The 22,532-nt window shown below is 48.3% G+C and overlaps 5 protein-coding genes across 5 annotated transcripts; 4 read left to right on the forward strand and 1 right to left on the reverse strand.

Annotated features, from left to right (window-relative positions):
• Nucleotides 1-3,686: 3,686 nt before the first annotated feature.
• EDB91DRAFT_1257584 (uncharacterized protein) lies at nt 3,687-5,273 on the reverse strand (the record flags this gene model as incomplete). Its single annotated transcript, XM_041324305.1, has 1 exon — nt 3,687-5,273. One exon carries the CDS (start codon nt 5,271-5,273, stop codon nt 3,687-3,689), a length of 1,587 nt encoding a protein of 528 aa, XP_041168691.1.
• Nucleotides 5,274-13,268: 7,995 nt separating this feature from the next.
• EDB91DRAFT_1065532 (uncharacterized protein) lies at nt 13,269-13,709 on the forward strand (the record flags this gene model as incomplete). Its single annotated transcript, XM_041314786.1, has 1 exon — nt 13,269-13,709. A coding segment is annotated over one exon (441 nt), but the record flags the coding sequence as incomplete, so codon positions are not given.
• Nucleotides 13,710-14,210: 501 nt separating this feature from the next.
• On the forward strand, nt 14,211-14,519 carry EDB91DRAFT_1011367 (uncharacterized protein; the record flags this gene model as incomplete). The annotated part of the gene is made up of 1 exon (XM_041312421.1): nt 14,211-14,519. A coding segment is annotated over one exon (309 nt), but the record flags the coding sequence as incomplete, so codon positions are not given.
• Nucleotides 14,520-16,855: 2,336 nt separating this feature from the next.
• On the forward strand, nt 16,856-17,029 carry EDB91DRAFT_1019388 (uncharacterized protein; the record flags this gene model as incomplete). Its single annotated transcript, XM_041312540.1, has 1 exon — nt 16,856-17,029. A coding segment is annotated over one exon (174 nt), but the record flags the coding sequence as incomplete, so codon positions are not given.
• Nucleotides 17,030-21,559: 4,530 nt separating this feature from the next.
• EDB91DRAFT_1257590 (uncharacterized protein) lies at nt 21,560-22,154 on the forward strand (the record flags this gene model as incomplete). The annotated part of the gene is made up of 3 exons (XM_041324306.1): nt 21,560-21,773; nt 21,829-22,037; nt 22,092-22,154. 3 exons carry the CDS (start codon nt 21,560-21,562, stop codon nt 22,152-22,154), a joined length of 486 nt encoding a protein of 161 aa, XP_041168695.1.
• Between the last annotated feature and the right edge of the window lie 378 nt (nt 22,155-22,532).

The following is a 22,532-nucleotide window of genomic DNA, read 5'->3' on the forward strand; positions in this document are numbered from 1 at the left end:
CTAGGCCGGCCGGCAGCCCTCCACATACTGCAGAGGCAGGCTGGCCTACTGTGTCAGATACCAGCAGCATGTCAGCCGGCCCCTCTATGCAGCCTGCATGACCAGGCCTATCACCGGCCTACACAGATACTGCAGAGATATCATTCTGTATAATAGGGCACTGGCCTGCAAGGGTTCTGCAACACCGGCCAGGTCTGGTTCTGCATGGGCTGGCCGCTGTCCTGTACACCTGGTTTTGCAAGTCAATGTACACGTCCTATCACTAGGTTCTGCAGTACATATGACTGAAGGGTCTGAAGTAAATGCATTGAAAATGCTGGTTAGACTGTTGATCATGGTCTTCACACTGCCTGCTGACTTGTATTTGAAGACCCACATATGCTGTGAGAATGTGTTGAGATATACTCCAAGTGTGCTGTATCTGTTTTTTCCTTTAGGCAGGGATAGGTAATCTCCTACTAGAAGTTCAAATAGTGAGTGTATATGCATTGGGCCAAAGTTTTTGCACTTGGTGCAATCTCTGATAGCTTCTAGAATTGACGCATCGAGTTTGGGGCTCCATATTTGATCGAGGAGTGCGATTTTGATCACGTCCCTTCCCCAATGACTGCCTTCTAAGTGTGTTTTTGCTGCTAATACTCTTGCTTCCTCTCTCGATATACACTCGACCCTCACTCTGGCTCTCATTGTCGTTCCTCTGTGTACTTTCCAAAGTTTTTCTTCTTCTATGATGTACTGCAATGTTCTGTGTTGTGCTTTCTTTTTCTCTTGTATGTCTTTGCTCTGATCTAAATTGCATATTGCATCTACAACTTCCAAGAAGACTGGTTCTTCTTTGAATCATTTGTGGAGGTTTTCAATTTCTGTGCTGATTAGTTCTACGCGCATGATATCATTGACTAACCCTGTTCTCACTTCCCAGTCTTCTCGTACTGTCCGCTCACTTCCACCTCCTCTAATCACTTGCATGTTTTCCCATTTTCTGCTAAGGCTGTCAGCTACTACATTCAACTTACCTGGTACATGTCTGATATCCATAATGTGATATGCTAAAATCCCCTCTCTCCATCTAGCATGTGCCATGTTCACGTTTGGATTGAGTAACGTGTCCTTCATTGCACTACAATCTGTTTCGATTTCAACGGGAAATCCCCAAATAATGCTTGAGAATTTATCTAATCCGAATTTTAGCGCTGCGAATTCTAGCAGATAGGATTTGTACTTCCTTTCTGTTGGTGATGTCCATTTTGACGCGAAGCCTAATGGATGCATTCGTTCTACCCACTTTCCTGCTGGTGTTTGTGTCCTTACTCTTTGTGATAATACTGCTGCAAAACCTTCTAAACATCTGTCTGATGTTACAACAAAATGTGAGCCATCATATCTTGGTGCTTGTAATACTGGTCTTGATGTAATGGCTGTCTTGAGGTCTAGAAATGCATTAGTGTGTTCCTGCTTCCAAATGGTACTTAGCTTAAAGCCGCTCATAGCTCATTGGTACGCTGCTTTTGACATGGAGCTGTTTAATGGCACTTTGAGGAGTAAATTACACAGTGGTCCTTCTTGTTTCACATATGCACTTATTAAAGTGCGGTAAAATCCTGTGAGGCCTAAAAACGAGGCTAGATTTTGTGCGTCCTGCAGTTGTGCCCAATCTACAATGGCTGTGAGCTTCGTTAGATCTGGTTTTACTCCATCTCTCCCTATTGTCCCTTCTGCAAATTCTGTTTCCGCCATGCATAACTTGGTCTTGCTTGGTGCTATTGAGAATTGACATTCTTGAAAGTGTTTGAATAATACCATCAGCTTATCTATCATTTTTCTAAATGTACTTGCCGCACAACCTCCATCATCCATGAATAACTCCATGAAGTGTGTCACTAGCAAGTCGTGTAATCTTGTTGCTAACACTTCACAAAAGGCTGTTGGGGCTCCTGTGATCCCCATTGGCATTCTTCGGTACCAGCAATACCCGCGTCCCTTGATATAGAATGCCAGGTATGGACACCATTTTTCTGGTACTTCTATCACATAATATCCTGCTGCAAAGTCAAATATTGAAATGAAGCGGTGACCACTCAACCTTTGTTGTTTCGCTAAAATGTCCCCCTGCGGCATAGGCACTACTTCTGTTACTTTGTTGAGCTGCGCAAAGTTCTGGCAGACTCTCCATTTCTTTGGGTTCTTCTCTACTGCTTCGTCTGCTGTTAGCTGTGGTACTTCTCTAGGGGGCAACTCGAATGCTGGTTGTAGTCCCACTGTTCTGTGTTGATCATTAACTTGTTGCTTGAGTTCGTCCCATGATAAACCTCCTGCTTCGTGCACTCTTTGGGCTATGACCGTTGTGGCTACGCATCTGATGAGTTCTGGTGGCGCTCTCTCTATTACTCCTGCTGCTAGCATTTTGTTCACTCTTTCATTGTAGAATCATGATTGTTCCGGTGTCAATGGGCATTGGTGCATCCTCAGATTGAAGACTGCGTTGTCCGGGACGTTTAGGTTCAGCTCTGCTCCTGGTATCGGGATTACTTCCTTCAATGCCAACACAAAATTGTCTGCGTTCTCCTTCACCAGTTGCTCCAGCTCCTCTCATTCTTCTTTCGTTAAGTCATCTCCAAAGGTTATCTGTCATAAGATCTCCTTGACTCTTGCTGGATTGAATGGATCTGTTTGACGAGTATGTAGTGTTGTGTTCCCTTTGTTTGGCCCTAACTCTGGGAGTTCTTCGAGAATGAGGTCTTCCGCTTCTTGTTCCAATATCATGTCAATGTTTGCTGAATGCTCTGTGATTGTTGGTGCGTTAATGTTTTGTTTGCTTTCTGATATTGAATTCTGATCAACTTCCCTTGTGGGGAGCTTTTCGCTCCCCCCTAACACTTCTTGCTTTAACTTTTGCCTCCGCTCTTTATTCTCTACTCTTCGCATTGTCAGCCTCCATTGTCCCATTGGGATACTTGATGGGCTTGTCATCTTCGATGGTATGTCTTCTCATTGTTGTTTCTCATCCAGCGTGAGGTTGATTATGTTCTCTTGTTGCATCATTCGGTGGTCTGCAACTTGATTGCTTAGCTTCGCTTTGTGGACCCTGTTTGAAATCTTGATTTCATCCGTCTCATAGTCGTGGACTGCTGCAAATGCTTGAAGTGTTGGTTTTCTGAACAAAAAGCCCCAACTTCCTCCGCTGTCGAAAACTTCAAATGTTCCTTCTGCTACAACTCCCTCGATCTTGATGTTCCTCATCCATTTCGCAACTGATTTGATGATGTTCCCATCTGCCATTCATAATTGTTTGTCTGATTGGCCATAGTTGCATAATTGGTGTTTGATCTTCTGGAATATTAACGTGCACATGACACTAACCATTGCTCCATCGTCGAATAGCGCTCTAATCCTGATTACTTCTCCCTGGGGACCTTCTAATTCAATCCGGTGTATAAACGGGACTGGAAGTTCTCCATTCTCTAGCTGTGTTTTTGTTACTTGTGGGTGTCCGACTGAGTAGAGGTCAACAATCCTGATTGTGTCATGAGAATTGGTGATACATGTGACATCCTTAGCTACGGCTTCAGCATAGAGTTCAGGGCTATTGATCCTGCTCTTTTCCTCGCATCTCGCCTCCGCACATGCGAGGATTTCAACTCTGTCCTGTGGATTCTTGAGACTTTGGGTCGACATATTGCTTTGATTTATGTCAACCCATCTACTTTTCCCTGTTCCTCCGGGACTTCCTCGATCCATGCTGATGTCATCTCCTGGTTCCCGTTGATAACTAGAGATATGGTTGTCACTGTTGCTTGATTGAAGGCGCCTAATACTCTGCTTGTGATTGCTTGCCACACTGCTTCTTTTCGAGAAAGCCTCTCTACATGATCTGTTGGTAGGACACAGTTTTGACTGTTGTGCCCATGTGTTCCGCAGTTGAAACATTCACTCAATGCAATAGCTGCTGTCCCCAGTTTGAGCGGGTACTCTGTTTCGTGCAATACTCTGGTGTTCTCTCCCCATTTTGCATTCCATTGTGCAATCTGTGTCATGTATGCTGTGTGACCTGTTGGCATGTCTGGGTGGTGCATGAATGAGGAGACTAGTTGTTGGGTTGCATTCTTCATCTCTTCAGTTATTATTAGCGGCTGTAGGCTTGTTGCTGGTTGATGACTAATAGTGTGTTGCAAAAACTGGTCGGTTTGTTGAGCTGGTGCACATGTGACCGTGTAGCTACTCGTTGACATATTGGGAGGTTTTGATGGGGCAATAGACATGCGAGAGAACTGGTTTTGGATTGCTGTGATGGGGTTTTGCGCGGTACTGTGTTGTTGTAGCTGAGCTACATCTGCGCACAGCATGGTAACTTCATGTTCTTGCTTGCTGTGCTGTTCCTTCTTCTCCAAAAGCCTATTACCCTTCAACTCTTTCACCTCTTTTGTAGATGCCGCCCAGTTTTTGTATTTGTCGTCTTTCAACAAATCTTTGATGATGTTCGGTAATCCTCCTCTAACTTGCCAAATCATCGATGTGCTCGCCTCTATTCCTGCACTTGTTGCAAGCTGCTGTGCTTTTGTTGCCCATGCTTCATGTGACCAACATTCTCGGTCGTATAACGTGGCATTGGTCCCCACGTCCACATCTGTTAACCTGTGTTCTAGTAGTTCTCTCTCCTGTTCTGCTTTCATCTTCTTTGCTATCTCAATGGGAGGCCAACGCGTTTCAAACACTGTGACAAACGACATCCATGTTGCTGTTTGTGTCGTCACGAGTCCCTTAAACCACACTTCTGCTTCTGACCCTGTACCCAGATAGTCGCCGAATGCTTCCAATTTATCGTTACTAGCTGTGGTCGCTTGCTGCCCCATAGCCCGATTAAATGATTTGAGAAAGTCTGCAGGATTCTCTGATTTGCGTCCATCGCCATGAAAGATTTGGGGTGTTTCAGTGGGCATACTGTGCTTGAGTTCTGCGAGCGGGAAGAATGCACTGAGGTTGTAGTCTGGCATTGTAGATATGGATGTGAGTGGTTCTGTTTTTCTGTGACGACTTGGTGTTTCAAGCTCAAACTGAGATAGTTCGAGGTCTAGGTCTGGGACTTCTAACTTGGGAGATGGAATAGCATTGCGATCCTCAGCACTATCAAGGCTGGTCAGTGGTGAGCTGGGAGAATGTTCTGGTGCGTCTAGTGGGGATGAAGCTGTGGAAGTTTCTGTCGACCAATTGATTTTTAGGTGAGTGTTGGTTATTGCTAGACCTGTTTCTGCTCTGGGTCTTAGGCTGCTAGGCATCAGTTTCTAATGGAATTCCACGTAAACAAGTAAGATAGAACACAGCCTGTTACAGTAACACACTGTTACATCATCGATGTCCCTCACGAGACCGTCACACCACATCACATCACATGACTACTGTCACCTGATCACCAGCATGTGATTAAACTGTATAAGCACAGCATGACAGCTGTTGGAGCAGGACAGCTCTAGACTGGGATCAATAGAAGCTGCACACTTCTCCCTTATCACCTCTACCAATACACCGGTAATGCCTATCACTTATCATGACTGTGGTCACCCCTTGAAACATAGAAGCTGCATGCTTCTGTCTTATTGCTTATCGCGATGTGTACCCTGGACCCTTACCACTGCACCAGTTCCCTTATCTCCGAGTCCATATGACTCATGTATGCTTACCTAGTTAGGACACTTTTTGGTCAGATAGACCTCCCCTGAACTATAGAACTATACCCTATATATATCAGAGTAGTTAGACGATGTATTTCTCTAACTTGATATTCACTTGTGATTCTTGGCTTCTGGTATCTTAACTGATACTGGATTCTATCCTCTTATTATGCTTGTGACAATGCTTAGAGGAACGGCAGACATCCGACGACTCCTAAGTGGGTCGGTGTCTGGACCCATCAAGTGCACTGTTGGCCGAGCCGGGCTCAGCCATAACACAGCCCTTTTTGAATGCATGCAGGTGTTTTGACAACACCCGCTGTCTATCTTGGCCTTTGGGCGTAATGCAACATAATAGTGCTTGCTTGTTGCTTGCGCATTTTTCTGCAAATGGTGTTTCTGCTTGGATTCTGCTTTTGCACATTCTGATGCTGTGGCTAAGAACAAAACTGAAGCTAAATTTGCTGAATCCTGATTGATTGCTAATTGTTTCTAAAACAAGTTTGTTTTGAGTCGAGATCACTCTGTTCACCAAGATGAGCTAGGACAATAGCAGTGTGCTTGGATCTGTGTGATTAGATAGATGTTCTACTGAAGTGAGTCCTGTGTGCATGTATGTGCTGTCTGACTAAGCTATGGAGACCTCTGAGAGCTTAAGTCTCTGGACTACTGTCTTGGGACCCCTGGTCCAGCAGGACTCACAAAGACGGATCAGCAACTCACCATGTGAGAGATCCATGCCAGACTCAGGCACATTGCCCCAGAAAGCATCAAGCACATGATCAAGGATGGTGTCATCACTGGAATCACGTTAGACCCCTCCGATGCCATGATGGACAAATGCAACTCGTGCGAGTATGCAAAGGCCACACAAAAACTGATTGGCAAGGTTCGAGACCCCCTGAGATGCGAGAAGTTTGGTGACAAAGTCCATAGTGACCTTTGGGGCCCATCACCCATTAGAACCTCTGGACATAAAGAATACTTTGTGTCATTCACTGATGACTTCACACGATTCTCTCACCTGTATCTGTTGCACACGAAGGACGAAGCCTTCAATGCATACAAGTCCTATGAGGCCTGGGCAAACATGCAGTTTGATACAAAAATCAAACGGTTTTGCTCTGATCAAGGCAGAGAGTTCATGTGTCATCTCAACAGTAGAGGATCAGAGTGCAAACTCACCATGCACAACATGCCAGAGCACAACGGAGTTGCTGAGTGCCTCAACTGAACTGTACCCAAATGAACATGCGCATTGCTACATGCCAGGGAATTTCCCAAATTCCTATGGGGGGAAGCCATCATCCACATGACCTGGCTAAATAATTGGATGGCAACTCATGCCCTGGAAAATAAGACGCCATATGAGATGCTATACGAAAAGACACCCAACCTGAGGAACTTACCAGTTTGGGGCTGCCGCATCAAGGTCCACTCCACAAATGGCTTGAAGCTCAACATGCGAGCAATCAATGGCAGATGGGTTGGGTTCAATTGTGATAGCAATGGCCACCAAATCTACCTCCCGGACACCAGACACATAGCTGTTGAGAGGAGCGTCAAATTTGACATTGCAGAGGTGAGAATGCCTGTAGGAGAACCCACAGGACCAGACAACCATGCGGCACAAGTCGATGATGTTGATTCAGCACCTGCCAACCAACCTCCACCTCAACCCGTTACTCTTCCTCCTCCTCAAGACCACTTAGGGCCGCAATTTGAGGCAGCCACACCACCACGTCGCTCTGGAAGAGTGAGAATTGAGTCAGCATTCATCAAGAGCCTTTGCGATGGTACAGGTACCACTGATGGCTGAAGTACAGACTTACCTCATGGGATGCAGCCTGCAGGGGAGTCCAGTAACCTGGCTGTTGAGCTAGGAATAGTGGGGGAGTATGGTGAGATGGACGAAGATGATGATGAAATCTTTGTGATGGTTGCTGGAGTAGTGGCAGTAGAGGGGATGGATCCCACCATAGTCAACGAAGCCGTCGAACAACTGGACAATGTGAATGTTGTCGGCTGCAAATGGGTCTTTCCACTCAAGAGGAATGCTGATGGAGAGATTGAGAAGTACAAGGCAAGATTAGTGGCTAAAGGGTACTCACAAGTCTATGGCCTCGACTACTATGAATGCACCAGTAGTGCATCTCACCTCCCTTCGCATGATCCTTGCAATCGCAGCACGAAACAACTGGGACATAGATGTTTTGACTTCCACAGCACATTCCTAAATGGGAAGTTAGATGATGATGAGATAATCCACATGGAATTGCCACCTGGTCTCAACGTTGAGAAGAAATTCAAGTGTCCCATTGCCCATCTCCACGTCACACTCTATGGATCCAAGCAAGGCACCCCCAAATGGTATCAAGAACTATGCCATCCCCTCTCCAGCTTGGGGATGAAGAGAACAGAGCCAGACTGGGGAGTATCCTATAAGCAATTAGGCGCAGACATTCCCATTCTCGCAGCCCATGTTGACAACTGCACAATCACTGGCAGCAACAACAAGGAGGTATCGAGTTTCAAGTGCGACGTCGCCGCCTGTTATAGCTCATGGACCTCGGGCCAATTACATCATTGCTTGGCATGAAGGTCACTCAAGACCATCCTGCACGCATCATATCCTTCTCCTACAAAATGTATATCGACTCTATCCTTGCCAAGTACAACTTCATGGATATGAAACCCTGCTCAATCCCCATGGACCCAAACACACCACTCTTGCAATCTCAATGCCCCAAGACTCCCACTGAATCTGCGCTGATGAAGAACATTCCTTATCATGAGGCTGTTGGCTCGCTGATGCATCTGGCCATTGGAATGTGCCCAGACATTGCATTTGCAGTTTCAACTGTTGCACAGTATGGCGCAAACCCTGGAATGACACACTGGGAAGCTGTGAAGAAGATTTATTGGTACCTGGCAGGTACAAAGAAGTTTGCACTCACCTTCAGCAATGGAAAATGCGGCCTTGAGGGCTTCGCTGATGCAGACAGTGCCTTGCAAGAGCACCGACACGCCATTTTCAGGTATGGATTCCTATTGGATGGAGGAGCTGTCTCTTGGAGCTCAAAGAAGCAAGAGCTAGTCACTCTTTCCACAACAGAGGCTGAGTATGTCACAGCCACCCATGCAGCAAAAGAAGCCATCTGGCTTTGCCGTTTTCTCACAGAAATTTTCCGTCCGTTCACTCAACCAACCACTCTTTATTGCGACAATCAATCTGCTATCGCACTCACTAATTCCGGTGTTTTTCACGCGCGCACCAAACACATAGATATTCATTACCATTTTATTTGTTTCTCTATTGACAAAGGTTCCATTTTACTTGAATATTGACCTACAGATAATATGGTTGCAGATAATCTTGCCAAGCATTTTGCCGCCATGCTTGGACTCCGCTCAGTTTGAGGGGGAGTGTTGTTAGTGTTTTAAAGTCCGGTTCGGTTCAGTCTTTTTAGCCTATTTTTAGGCAACCGGACCAAACCGGTCTTTTTATTCCCATGATATCAAAAAACCGGACTGGACCTCAAAAGACCGATGTTTTTGGTCTTTTGTGGTCCTACAACCGGTTTTAGACCGGTTGCAACCGAGACCAGTCCTATGGAAGTGTAGTACTTTGTCCTGCGATTCCAACGGTGTAATTGTTGTATTAAATGGTTAAGATTCGAGCGAGATATGAGCATTTTATCAAACTGCGCCCTGCAAGTGAGTCAAATATGAAATGTCAAAAAATAAAAGTTGTTATAAGGCTTAGGTGTCTCAACGCTACTTTTAGCCCTAGTATAGACGAGTCTATAGCTAGTCTTACCTTGTCAATTTATTATGGTTTGGTCTAGATAAAAGCTAAGATACAAGACATCCCACGAATTTGCAGCTTTTTCTTGTAATGCTCATAACTTTATCAGATCTTAACCGTTTTACATGATCGGACCACCGTTGGAATCGTGCTGACGAGTACTACATGTGCATACCAACCGGTTCCCTAGAAGACCGGTCCATTGATTTTCGCAAACTTCAGGCAACTGGACCGGACTGATCCTGCAACTGGACTTTAAAACACTAGACACGTACATATTGATACCCGCTCCGACTTATGTCTTCGCCTGTGTCAGTACATACAAATTGTATACTTGGTACATAGCCTTATACCATAGTCTACTTGTCACTGTCTCCTACCTAGAAGTATATAAAACATATCCTGTACTTAGCTACTTTTCCTCAGTCTTAATATTACTTGTCTTCTCACAGTTTCTACTTGTGAGGATTCTCCGTAGGACCTTGCTCTCTCCGGACACAAGTTTAAACTTGTTGTCACCTCTGACCCTCTGCTCTGACTTAGAGCTGTGCTCTAAGTCTTTACTCTTACTTCCCTGACCTATCCAATCAATCCCCCTGCTCCTTTCCACTCACTGCATTCTCCCCACCTTTCCCGCTCCGCTCCTAGTCGGCCTGCCGCAAGTAGCACTTACTTCCCGACCCTCAAAACGGACCAAAGCAGTCTACTTGTCCTATCATCGGACATTGTTGGACCCACTCCAAATTCGGGGCATGTACTCGGCTAAGGGCGCAGCACAAGGGCTGAAGCCAAGCCCTGACCCCTCCGCTTCTCAGTCCGAGCACAGTACCTAACGGATGGATGAGTCAACTGTGGATGAAGATGCAGAGGACATGGGGTATGCAGAGTATGACAATGTCACTTGGGTCACCACTGCCAACAAGATGGCGGGGCCCAGTTGCACCTCAACAAAATGTTGGCAGAGACCAACAAACTATTGAGGGAGGTAGCACCAGCAATTTCTAGGTTGGCACTGGAAGAGACATTGAGTCAGAGGAAGGTGCAGGAGGATCAGTGCCAGTTCGCCTTCATGATAGGGGAGCTCTTGGAGATGGGCTTTAAGGGGCAGGGGTTAGTGCTGGAGAAAGCACTGGGAGAGAGGATGCTGCTGCTGTTAGGTACCGTGCTGCTCAAGTAGCAGAGGGGTTGGGGCTTAGCTTCAGCTCTTGCGCTGTGCCCCTTAGCCGAGTATGTGCCCCGAATTTGGAGCGGGTCCGACGATAGGATGGGTAGACCGCTTGGGTCCGCTTTGAGGATCGGGAAGTAAGTGCTGCTAGCAGCAGGCCAACTAGGAGCAGAGCGGAGAAGGCAGAGGATAGTGCGGAGGGTGGATAGGGGCAGGGGGGATTATTGATAGGAGCGGAGAAGTAAGAGAGAAGACTTAGAGCGCAGCTCTAAGTCTAAGCAGAGGGTCGGAGGTGACGACAAGGTGAAACTTGTGTCCAGATATAGCAAGGTCCTACGGAGAATCCTCACGAGTAGAAACTGCGAGAATACAAGTGATATTAAGACTGAGGGAATATCTAAGTACAGGATATGTTATATATATACTTCTAAGTATGAGGCAGTGATAACTAGGACATAGCTAAAGGCTATGTACTTACTGTACAGTAGTAAGCGGAAAACATAAGTTGGAGCGGATATCAATATGTACGCTGTGGGTACAACAAGTGCAGCAGTGAGAAATCTAACTACTACACAGTTGGGTCTTTGCTACCTGCTGCCTCACTTGAGAACAAGCACGTTCGACCCTAAAGGGGATTGCTACTGGGGAATACTAGTCTTTGTCTAAAGCGACCCTATAGGATGAAAGATCTGCAAAAGCAGATGAAGCGGATAGGATGCGAAACATATGGATTCATCAGATCGAGCAGATCGAACTTGCGGATCGGACAGGATGCAAATCAAAGTCGAAGGAAGTTCATTAAAAGTTAGATGGATAGTGGGTATAGGTCAAAGCGATCTTCTGGTAAGGTGAAGGAAAAGTGGGAGGAAGTTACATCCAGTAAGTATTTTTCGAAAACCTCCATGCTTATAGGGTACAGTATTTTCAAGGAACATAGAGATATAGGTTGTTAAGACCGTGCTCAGGGTAAAGCGGAGTCTGGGGGGCTTGGCTTCAGCTCGTACGCTGCGCCCCTTACCCGAGTACGTGCCCCTAATTTTGGGGTGTAGTCCGATGCGAGTTCTATGAGTTCCGACAGGACGTTGGAATGGGGATCCTCTGAAGGAGGACCGTCGGACTACTAGGTGAGCGCGGGAAAGTCGGGCGGGGTTCCGCCTGACAGGAGAGAGGCAGGAGACTACTGGGGTCGGAACCCACAGTAGGAACAGAGCGGAAGGAACTGCTTGGACGAAGTCCGAAGCAGAGCGGAACGGAGGGGACGGATGTGAGAGTGCGGGGATTGGGTCTGACGCGCGGGAAAGTGCGGCCGATGCATGGGGAGTCGGATGAGCGGAGGAACGGGGGGATGGAGGGATGGAGGGACAGCGGAACCCGCAGAATAGCGGAACCCACAGAATAGCGGAACCGGCGGAATAGCAAAACCGGCGGAACAGAGGAACGGGGAAGCAGGGAAGCGGAGGGTCGGAGGACAGCCGACCTAGGGAGTCAATCCCCTAGGCCGGCAAACAAGAGTTTGACTTGGGAAAGACTTTCAGTCAAAAGGACAGAAGAGCAGGGCTTAGAAAAGGTAATATTCAGACTAAGGATCTACAGACAGATGTACATAGGTTTATATACTCTAGGTAAGGAGCATAGCATAGCAGAAGGCTATGTGCTGAGTGTACAGGATTACAATGGGATGACTGAGACAAATGAGAAAAGGCTCGGAGGAAAGTATGTACGCGACGGATCAGACTCGCTAGGGTATAGGCATTACTGGGGATCCAAAAAGCAGAACTATAATACTAAACGGGGATAGGACCAGTTGAGTGGTTCCTAGACTAGAAGTGGACCAGTGAGGCGGTTGGGCAGACTGATAGGGCGGATGAGCGGAACCCCAGATAGGGTCGGATAGATGGGGTATGGGGTCGGATGACATAGGGGTAATGTCGGAAGAGCGGAACGGAGTCAGACGGAGGTAGCAGGGCTAATCCTGCTGAGATGCACTTCGTGCATTGTCGGGGAAGGAGGAATGAAGCGGACGGGGAAACAGGGGGTTGGGCCAGCAGTGGGGATGCTCATAGGAGGTACTGGGGGTACTCGGATCCGGTATATGACAGCCGGATGCAAGCACATGCGCTTGGATACATAATAAGGAGCATCAGAATGCTTTGGAATGTTTCGGGTGTACATGTAATAGTGAGTGCATTCAATACAAGTCATGGACTCATAGGCGATACGCATGGTCGGTTAGCAAGTGGGGTTTTGCCCATATATCAGAGGTGCTTTGGTAGATACTTTCCCTCAGTCATTTCTATCACCTCCTTTGGCAGCGGCTGAGGTATGTCTTCATTTACATTCATTTATACCAGTGTAGCTAATCTAGAGTAGTGCAGATTCTATCCGCTTTACTTAGGTGAATACAGTCATTTCTATCGCCTCCTTTGGCAGTGGCTGAGTGCAGATTCTATCCGCTTTACTTAGGTGTATTGGTGGACCTGATCGACGTCGCTTAGGGTACTGACGGACTGCATCCACTTCACTCAAAGTTTTGTCAGGTTATGAGCCCTGCTTACGCCAACTAGCCAGATCGACCCCAGAATGACTCACCCAACCTGCAGAGGGTTAAAATCCGCATCCATCATCAATCATGAAAAAATCCCATTCCACAAGCGATACATCCGCTTGTCCTGTCCTTACCGGACCAAACAACTTTCAGATTTGGAAACTACGCATCTATGCTAAGCTACGCTGCGAGAAAGTCCTACGTGTTGTGACCGGTGAAGAGCCGAAACCCTCTCCTGCATCCACATCCACAGACAACCCAGTCACTGCATGGGTACTACATGACAACAAAGCACTCGGAATCATCCAAGGCCACATATCTGATGCGCTACTCCTCAAAACTGCATCCCAAGTGACGTCCAAAGGGTTACTGGACAAACTCATAGAGATCCACAACACCTCCAATGTCGCATCCGCATTCTATTCCTTTGAGCAACTCTTCGCCCTATGCTGGGATGGCACATCTGCTATCGAAGACCATGTCTCCATTTTCCGAAACCTGGAGACCTGCCTAGTGGGTATGAAGTTCACCATTGACACCAAGCTCATTGCATTCGCCCTCCTCCGCTCACTCCCAGATACACCAGACTGGAAGACTTTCATGTCATCTGTCCTCAACACCATTGATGAATCAAAGTTGACCTTCAATGATGTGGAAACCCGCATTGTAGCAGAAGTCACACATCATCCAACAGATACCGCATCTGATCCACCCGCATCAATGATGAAGAGCACTGAGACAAAGATGTGGTGTGAACTCCATAAGAGTAACAGCACGCACAACACCAGTGACTGTCGCACAATGAAGCAGAAAGCGGAAAAGCGAAAGAAGAAGGAGAAAGCAAAGAAAGCGGATGTGAAAGCGGATATGGATTCAGACTTGGATTCTAGCACAGATGAACAGAGCCACGTTACTTTTGAACGTGTACATATCTCTAAATCCTTAGCAAAGCGCATTCAGGCTTGCCTTGCGTCCCCCACATGTGACAGATCCACCATCATGGTAGACTTGGGTGCAACGTCGCACATGGTCCCACATAGGGGATGGTTCAAGCCGGGATCATTCCAAGTACTAAACCCACTGCATGGCATTAGCTTTGGAGATGACTCAACCGTCCATGCTGTTGGAATCAGCACAGTCATCATCCGCGTGCATGTAGGAACTAAGCAGTATGACATAGCACTGTCGGATGTCCTCCTAGTACCGGTTTTCACCCTATCGCTCATATCCGTTTACAAGATCGGGCGCACGGGTCTATCCACCACCTTCCTTGCCAAATCCAACATCTGTGAAATCCGCAAGGGGTCGCGCATTGTACTCACTGCACATCACAAACATAAACTTTACCACATCAAAGGAAAGCCCATGCCCAGCTCGGATCAAGTGAATGCTGTGGTAGATATCAACCTCTTGCATCGGCGGATGGGACATGTCTCAACAGATTGGATACAGCAGATGGTAGCAAAAGGTCGTGTACAGGGCATAGACACTCTCACTGGAACCCCTGAATTCTGCAAACCATGCGTCGTTGGAAAGCTGAAGAAACTCCCCTTTGCACCCACGACTGGAAACCATGCGGAACTGTTAGGTACCGTGCTCTCAGGTAGTGGAGGGGTTGGGGCTTGGCTTCAGCTCTTGCGCTGCGCCCTTAGCCGAGTACGTGCCCCAAATTTGGAGCAGGTCCGACATTGTCCAACGATAGGACGGGTGGACCACTAGGGTCCGCTTTGAGGGTTGGGAGGTAAGTGCTGCTAGCAGCGGACCAACTAGGAGCGGAGCGGAGGAGTCGGAGGATAGTGCGGAGGGTGGATAGGGGCAGAGGGGCTTATTGATATGAGCGGAGAAGTAATATGGAAGACTTAGAGCGCGGCTCTAAGTCTAAGTGGAGGGTGTCGGAGGTGACGACAAGACGAAACTTGTGTCCAGAGGTAGCAGGGTCCTACGGAGAATCCTCACAAGTAGAGACTGCAAGAATGCAAGTAATATTAAGACTAAGGGAAAATATCTAAGTACATGATATGTTATATATATACTCTCTAAGTATGAGGCAGTGATACCTAGGACATAGCCAAAGGCTATGTACTTACTGTACAGTAGTCAGCGGAAAATATATGCGTTGGAGCGGATATCAATATGTACGCGTTGGATGAGTGATCGAGCGGTAAAAGGTATCACCGGTGATCCGGAGTAAGGGTCTATGTACCAATGGGGAAAGTATATATCTAAACGGGGAAAGAGGTTACAGTTGAATGGAGACGTTACGGGAGGTGAGCGGTTGGGTGGTTGAGCGGAAGCGTAGGGCGGATGGTCAGGGGATGATTGGACGGAGTGGAGGACGGATGGAGCGGAGGTGGTCGGAAAGCAGATGGGATGCGGAATCGGATGGAGTGGATATTAATATCGGAGCGGATGGATCTGGTATATGACAGGAACGCCCAATCCAAATCATCCATATGGATGTAGGTGGACCAATCACCCCGACATTGCGCAAAGGCTTCCGCTACTGGATGGTCATCATCAACGACTTCTCCAAATTCCTGTGGATCTACCTACTAAAGCGGAAGAGCGATGTGCATCAGCAGTACAAGACTTGGAAAGCGGATGTCCAGGCATTCTTCTGTGCAGAAGTAGAAGAGGAACATTTCACCCAACTCTACACACAGTTCATCCAAAGCGACGGCAGAGGTGAGTACACCGGGCACACCATATTGGATACCATGCGCACGGATGGAATTGTCCAGGAGACCACAGCTGCGGATACCCCAGAACAGAACGGCATTGCGGAGTGGATGAACAAAACACTTTGTACTCTCGCAAACACAATGCTTGAAGAGTCGAAACTGCCAAAGTCATTCTGGGCGGATGCCATGCTCACTGCAGCGCACATCACCGCTTGGAGTTCAGCCGTGGGTCTAAAGGGCAACAGCCCATACGGACATCTTTTCCACAGATGCGTAGACCCCACATTCTTCCAACCATTCGGATGCCCCACATATGCGCTCATACCAAAGGACAAGTGCAGAGGGAAGTTCCATCCGAAAGGGAGGAAAGCCATCATGCTCGGATATGCCCCCGGAAAGAAAGCATACAAACTCCTAGACCTTGAGAAGCGCACCATATTCTCCACTCAGCATGTCGTCTTCAATGAAACCGCGCAAGTTCCCCCGGATGATTATGCACCTTGGAACATCCATCCGCAAGTCCAGCGGTGGGAGGGTATAGTCCTGCATGTCTACAACCATGATTTAGACCATATGGATGATGATCCACCTCCTCCATGACATCACATAGACCCCCTGCAGGCTCCAGCCATACATCCTCTGGATCTGTCAGATCCACCTGCATCCGCATATCATCCAAAGGTCGAACCAGGCGCAGTGGGAGCACAGATGGAACTGGATGTTGAAGACATATGCATAAAGCTAGACAACTTGTCAATCAAGCCAGATGTATAAGCCTCAGATGCCACGGATTCCGCACCATGCACGTGATCACCATCTCCAAACTGCACACAACACACACAGGTAGTAGCCAGGGTCTGATGCAGCACCCGCACTACACGACCTTGGGATTGAAACTGTGACTACCAATGGACTTTGGATGAAGAAGCCACACGCCGCCAAGCACCCATGGATCCGCCCGCACTGCACAAGGACACAAGCGCATCAGATCAACGCTCGGATGGCCAAACTGAACCGCCAGATGCAAGTCATCCGACCTTCGATGCCATAGATCTGGATGATATATATTTTGCTGGTGCAGCAGCCACAGGCCCATCCGAAGACGATCTCCCCAAAACATTACCGGAAGCTTTCATCTGCCCAGATGGAGGATTATTGTCATATACCGGATCCGAGTACCCCCAGTACCTCCTATGAGCATCCCCACTGCTGGCCAGACCCCCTGTTTCCCTGCCCGCTTCATTCCTCCTTCCCCGACAATGCGCGAAGCGCATCTCAGCAGGATTAGCCCCACTACCTCCGCCCAACTCCGTTCCACTCTTCCGACATTACCCCTATGTCATCCGACCCCATACCCCATCCATCCGACCCTATCTGGGGTTCTGCTCCTCCACCCTATCGGTCCGCCCGATCCTATTCCTACTCCCTCCGCTTTTCCGCCCCGCTTGGATCCTTCGGTTCCGCTTGTATTGACCCGCCCGACTATCAGTCCACCCGACTGCCTCACTGGTCCACTCCTAGACTAGGAACCACTCAACTGGTCCTATCCCCGTTTAGTATTATAGTTCCGCTTTTCGGATCCCCGGTAATCCCTATACCCTAGCGAGTCTGATCCGTCACGTACATACTTTCCTCCGAGCCTTTTCTCGTATGTCTCAGTCATCCCATTGTAATCCTGTACACTCAGCACATAGCCTTCTGCTATGCTATGCTCCTTACCTAGAGTATATAAACCTATGTACCTTTGTCTGTAGATACTCAGTCTGAATATTACCTTTTCTAAGCCCTGCTCTTGTGTCCTTTGACTTAAAGTCTTTCCTAAGTCAACTCCTGTTTCCCAGCCTAGGGGATTGACTCCCTAGGTCGGCTGTCCTCCAACCCTCCGCTTCTCCGCTTCCCCGTTCCGCTATTCCGCGTGTTCCGCTATTCCGCATGTTCCGCTATTCCGCGTGTTCCGCTATTCCGCGTGTTCCGCTATTCCGCATGTTCCGCTATTTTGCGGGTTCCGCTGTTCTGCTGTTCCTCCGTCCCTCCGTCCCTCCGTCCCTCCGTCCCTCCGTCCCTCCGTCCCTCCGTCCCTCCGTCCCTCCGTCCCTCCGTCCCTCCGTCCCTCCGTCCCTCCGTCCCTCCGTCCCTCCGTCCCTCCGTCCCTCCGTCCCTCCGTCCCTCCGTCCCTCCGTCCCTCCGTCCCTCCGTCCCTCCGTCCCTCCGTCCCTCCGTCCCTCCGTCCCTCCGTCCCTCCGTCCCTCCGTCCCTCCGTCCCTCCGTCCTCCGTCCCTCCGTCCCTCCGTCCCTCCGTCCCTCCGTCCCTCCGTCCCTCCGTCCCTCCGTCCCTCCGTCCCTCCGTCCCTCCGTCCCTCCGTCCCTCCGTCCCTCCGTCCCTCCGTCCCTCCGTCCCTCCGTCCCTCCGTCCCTCCGTCCCTCCGTCCCTCCGTCCCTCCGTCCCCCCATTCCTCTGCTCCTTTGACTCCCCGTGCATCGGCTGCACTTTCTTGCGCATCGGATCCAATCCCCACACTCTCACATCAGTCCCCTCTGTTCCGCTCTGCTTCGGACTTTGTCTAAGCAGTTTCCTCTGCTCTGTTCCTACTGTGGGTTCCACCCCCAGTAGTCCCCCGCCTCTCTCCTGTCGGGCGGAACCCCCGCCTGACTTTCCCGTGCTCACCTAGTAGTCCGACGGTCCTCCTTCAGAGGATCCCCATTCCGACGTCCTGTCGGAACCCATAGAACTCGTATCGGACTACACCCCGAAATTAGGGGCACGTACTCAGGTAAGGGGCGCAGCGTACGAGCTGAAGCCAAGCCCCTCAGACTCCACTTTACCCTGAGCATGGTCTTAACAATTATGGAAATTGGCTCTAGAGGAGGAACTTTCCAGCCTGAACGAAAACCAAGTCTATGAGACCGTCCCAATCCCTGAAGGCATCAAGCCGATCACCTCCAAGCCTGTCTTCTGCATCAAGAAAGACCAAAATGGAAATGTTGAACGGTATAAGTTGCAGATAGTCGCCTGTGGATTCTCTCAGAAGGAAGGGGTAGACTACCACATATTGCAGTAACATATCTCCGTATTATACGAGTGAACGGACGTGCATAATATCCTGTATGATACGGGCCAGCGGACCATGGGCCGAAGGTAGATATATCCTCGACTATGACGGATGGGCCGGGAGTGTTATTATTCCCGATGGAGACGGGTGGGCCCATGTAGGGAATATGTAGAGTAGATGAGTGGGCCGATAGACATGAATATTCAATAGACGGATGGGCCGAGGTAGTTGGATATTATGTAGATGGGTTTACCAAGGTAGATGTGTATCAAATAGCCGGGTATGTCAAGGGTGCTTGTTATCAGATAGACGGGTGGGCCCAGATATATATCATATTAGACGGGTGGGCCGACGAATTAAGATTATTTTGTAGACAGGTGGGCTGACATATTGGTATTATTTTGTAGACGGGTGGGCCGAGGGAGTGGTGAAATATTTATTATATATACGGGTGGGCTGAGGGAGCGGTAAAATATTTATTATATATATGGGTGGGCCGAAGGTCATCGTATATTGCATAGACGGGTAGGCCGACGTGGGGGTATATAATATAGACGGGTGGGCCAAGAGAGCAATTTATTAGATATTATATTGATGGGTGGGCCGAGGTAGTTGGATATCACATATACAGGTGGGCCCAGATACATATCATATAGACATATAAGCCGAGGTGGTAGTATATTATATAGACGTATGGGCCGAGGTAGTAGTATATTATATAGACGGGTGGGCTGAGATGGTTGATATCATATCCACAGGCCGGGTAACATCTATCGAGTTCCAGGTAATGTCTATTGAGTTCTGGGTAACGTCTATTGATGTCCAGTGTGGGTGAGGAAAGTAGACTCTGAGTGATTTCAGATATCTAATAAGGGTGCGAGACTAATACTTGTCCCAAGGGGATTGCTACTGGGTAGCGAGTCCTCAAGTTAATGCGAGGAAAGCAAAGACTAGACTCTGTCTAGCGACCCGAATGGTTCCACTCCTTAATAGGATCGAAACGCGCAAATGTGGAATGCGCGGAACTAGCGCACAACGAGCGGAACTAACGTGCAACGAGCAGGACAAACGCGCAACGGACGGAACAAACACGCGGACTCGTATCACGGATACAACGGACGGGAAAAGAAACTACGAGCCTATACGAAGAAGATTGGGCGAAGTCGGACCAGGTTTGTGTCTGGTACTTGTTCCAAGTCGTCGGATGCGGAACATCGGGTGTTTCGAGCGGAACTCGCAGATGCGCGGACGATGGGATGTGGTCAAGAATAGATTCAGGAAGGTATTTTAAACAGTGAGTGGAGCACTAGAGAAGTACTCTGCAAGTGGAAGTGGAGTTGAGTCAATCAAAAGGTAAAAAACTAAGATCCCATCTATTCCTATCTATATAGGAACGGGTTCCGAAAAGCGCTATGCTAAACGGGTGAGGCAGTGAGATAAGGATGCGGTTCCGAGTATCAGAAAGATCCGCATAAGTATGTAATACATGGGAAACAAGGTAGGAACATGTTAGCAATGCATCGAACATAGAGAGTACTCACCAGTGAGGATGGGAGGACAAGGACAGGACGGGGTAGGACGTTCCTAAAGATAAAGGGGTAGGATGTGCAGGTTGCGCGAGTGATCCACTTGGTTCCGCTGTGATCCACTTGGGTTCCGCATAGTGGATGGGTCAGATAAGAAGCGGATGGGTAGTGGAACACGTGGGGAGATACTGGTAAGGCTCAGGAAATATGGGGAATACGGGTCTACAGTGGGGACGTTCCCCACACCGGGTAACTAATATCGAGTTCCAGGTAACTAATATCGACTTCCGGGTATTTCATAAATTGAACAAATCACGAAGTACCGAGTACCGAGTTCCGGGCATCGAGTTTAATTGTTATCATATACATGGGTGGGCCCAGACACATCATGTTGACGGGTGGGCCGAGCCGAGGGTGTTGTATGATATACACGGGTGGGCCCAGATGTATATGATGTTGACGGGTGGGCCGAGGTTATTATATGATATAGACGGGTGGGACTATCGAGTGCCAAGTGCCAAGCTCCGACTACCGAAATTTTAATGAACCGAGCATCATGTACCGAGTTCCGGGACCCGGGTCTCGACACTCGAATATTTGATATCTAGCACCCTTCCAATTATCTGGTATTTCATTGACATACTAACATTGCAATGAATGATAATCCATCATAGAAAGGTCAGTTTCAACTACCGAAATTTGACTGAACCAAGCATCATGTACTGAGTTCCGGGACCCGGGTCTCGAGACTCAAATATTTGATATCTAGCACCCTTCCAATGATCTGGTATTTCATTGACATACTAACATTGCAATGAATGATAATCCGTCTTTGAAAGCTAAGTTCCAACTACCGAAATTTGAATGAACCAACCATCATGTACCGAGTTCCGGGATCCGGGAGTCCCAGGTCCCGGGTCCCGACACTCAAATATTTGATATCTAGCACCCTTCCCATTATCCGGTATTTCATTGACATATTAGTATAGCAATGAAATGATAATCCATCTTTGAAAGCTAAAATCAAGGTTCCCTATCTTATCCACCCTATCTCCACCACCTTTAAAGTCTGTGGACATCCGGCATTGACCATCTGATTTCCCAAGATCAACACCATCATGAATGTGTCTTCCACCTCCGATATTGAAATAACCTTCTGGCGCACTTGGGCCTTGACAGTCACTCATGAGGCATGTGAATATACCGAACAGAAATTCATTGCCGAGAAAACAGGAGGAGACCCAGTCATACCTTCTCCTAAGCTAGACACCGATCTGGTGATGGCTTGTGATCAATTGGTGGATTGCCTCATAAAGGCATATAACAATCCCAGTGGGTCTTCCCGCAGATTCGGACAGTCCATTTGATGATTCAAATTGCTTCACAGTTCGGATGCAGATTGATATTGCGAGATACAGCAAAATGATCTCCCCGAAGGACACTGGACATAATGAAGAAAGAGAGGCGAGGTTGCTTGAGAGGTGTCCTCCTGGCCATGAAGGTACAAAGTTGGTCGACATACCCGCCACAGTTCTCGATGCTACCGGGGCCATCATTGTGTGGTACCTCCCGGATGCCCTGATGGAAACCACCCAGGTGGGTAATATATTTTGTTACTCGATGGATATGGAATATGAAATGGGAACTCAGAAGGAAATTCTGGCAGCCTCCGATTTTGCTCAGTCCGAGCCTTGCAAAAAGTGTAAAGGTTGATGGGAGTTGGCGGACTAATCAGGATTGGTTCAAACCAAGCTCGGAAAATGATGGCATATCTCCCGGATGCATCAATCTATCTCCGGCTTGGTTTCAACAGTGGGCACGAGGTGGGATCTAATGAGATGGTGGTTTCCGATAGTTACACTGACCAATCCGGATAGAATCTGTCGGGACCCCGGCGGTATCTGCCTCATTGTAGAAGGGACCCATTCTCTGAGAATATTCTCAAGGTAGCCATTGCCAGGCCGGCAGCCATCGCATCAGCCGCACTCAGGGTGATGCATCCTGAGCAGTACTGGGCTGGGATACGAGCCTTTTTAAGCCTCGGACAATCAGCCGAAAGCAAGAATCTTCCGAGGATGTCAGAGACCCTCC

This window comes from Suillus paluster (assembly GCF_016628075.1).
Source record: "Suillus paluster strain FC165 chromosome Unknown EDB91scaffold_311, whole genome shotgun sequence".
NCBI classification, from domain to species: Eukaryota; Fungi; Basidiomycota; class Agaricomycetes; order Boletales; family Suillaceae; genus Suillus; species Suillus paluster.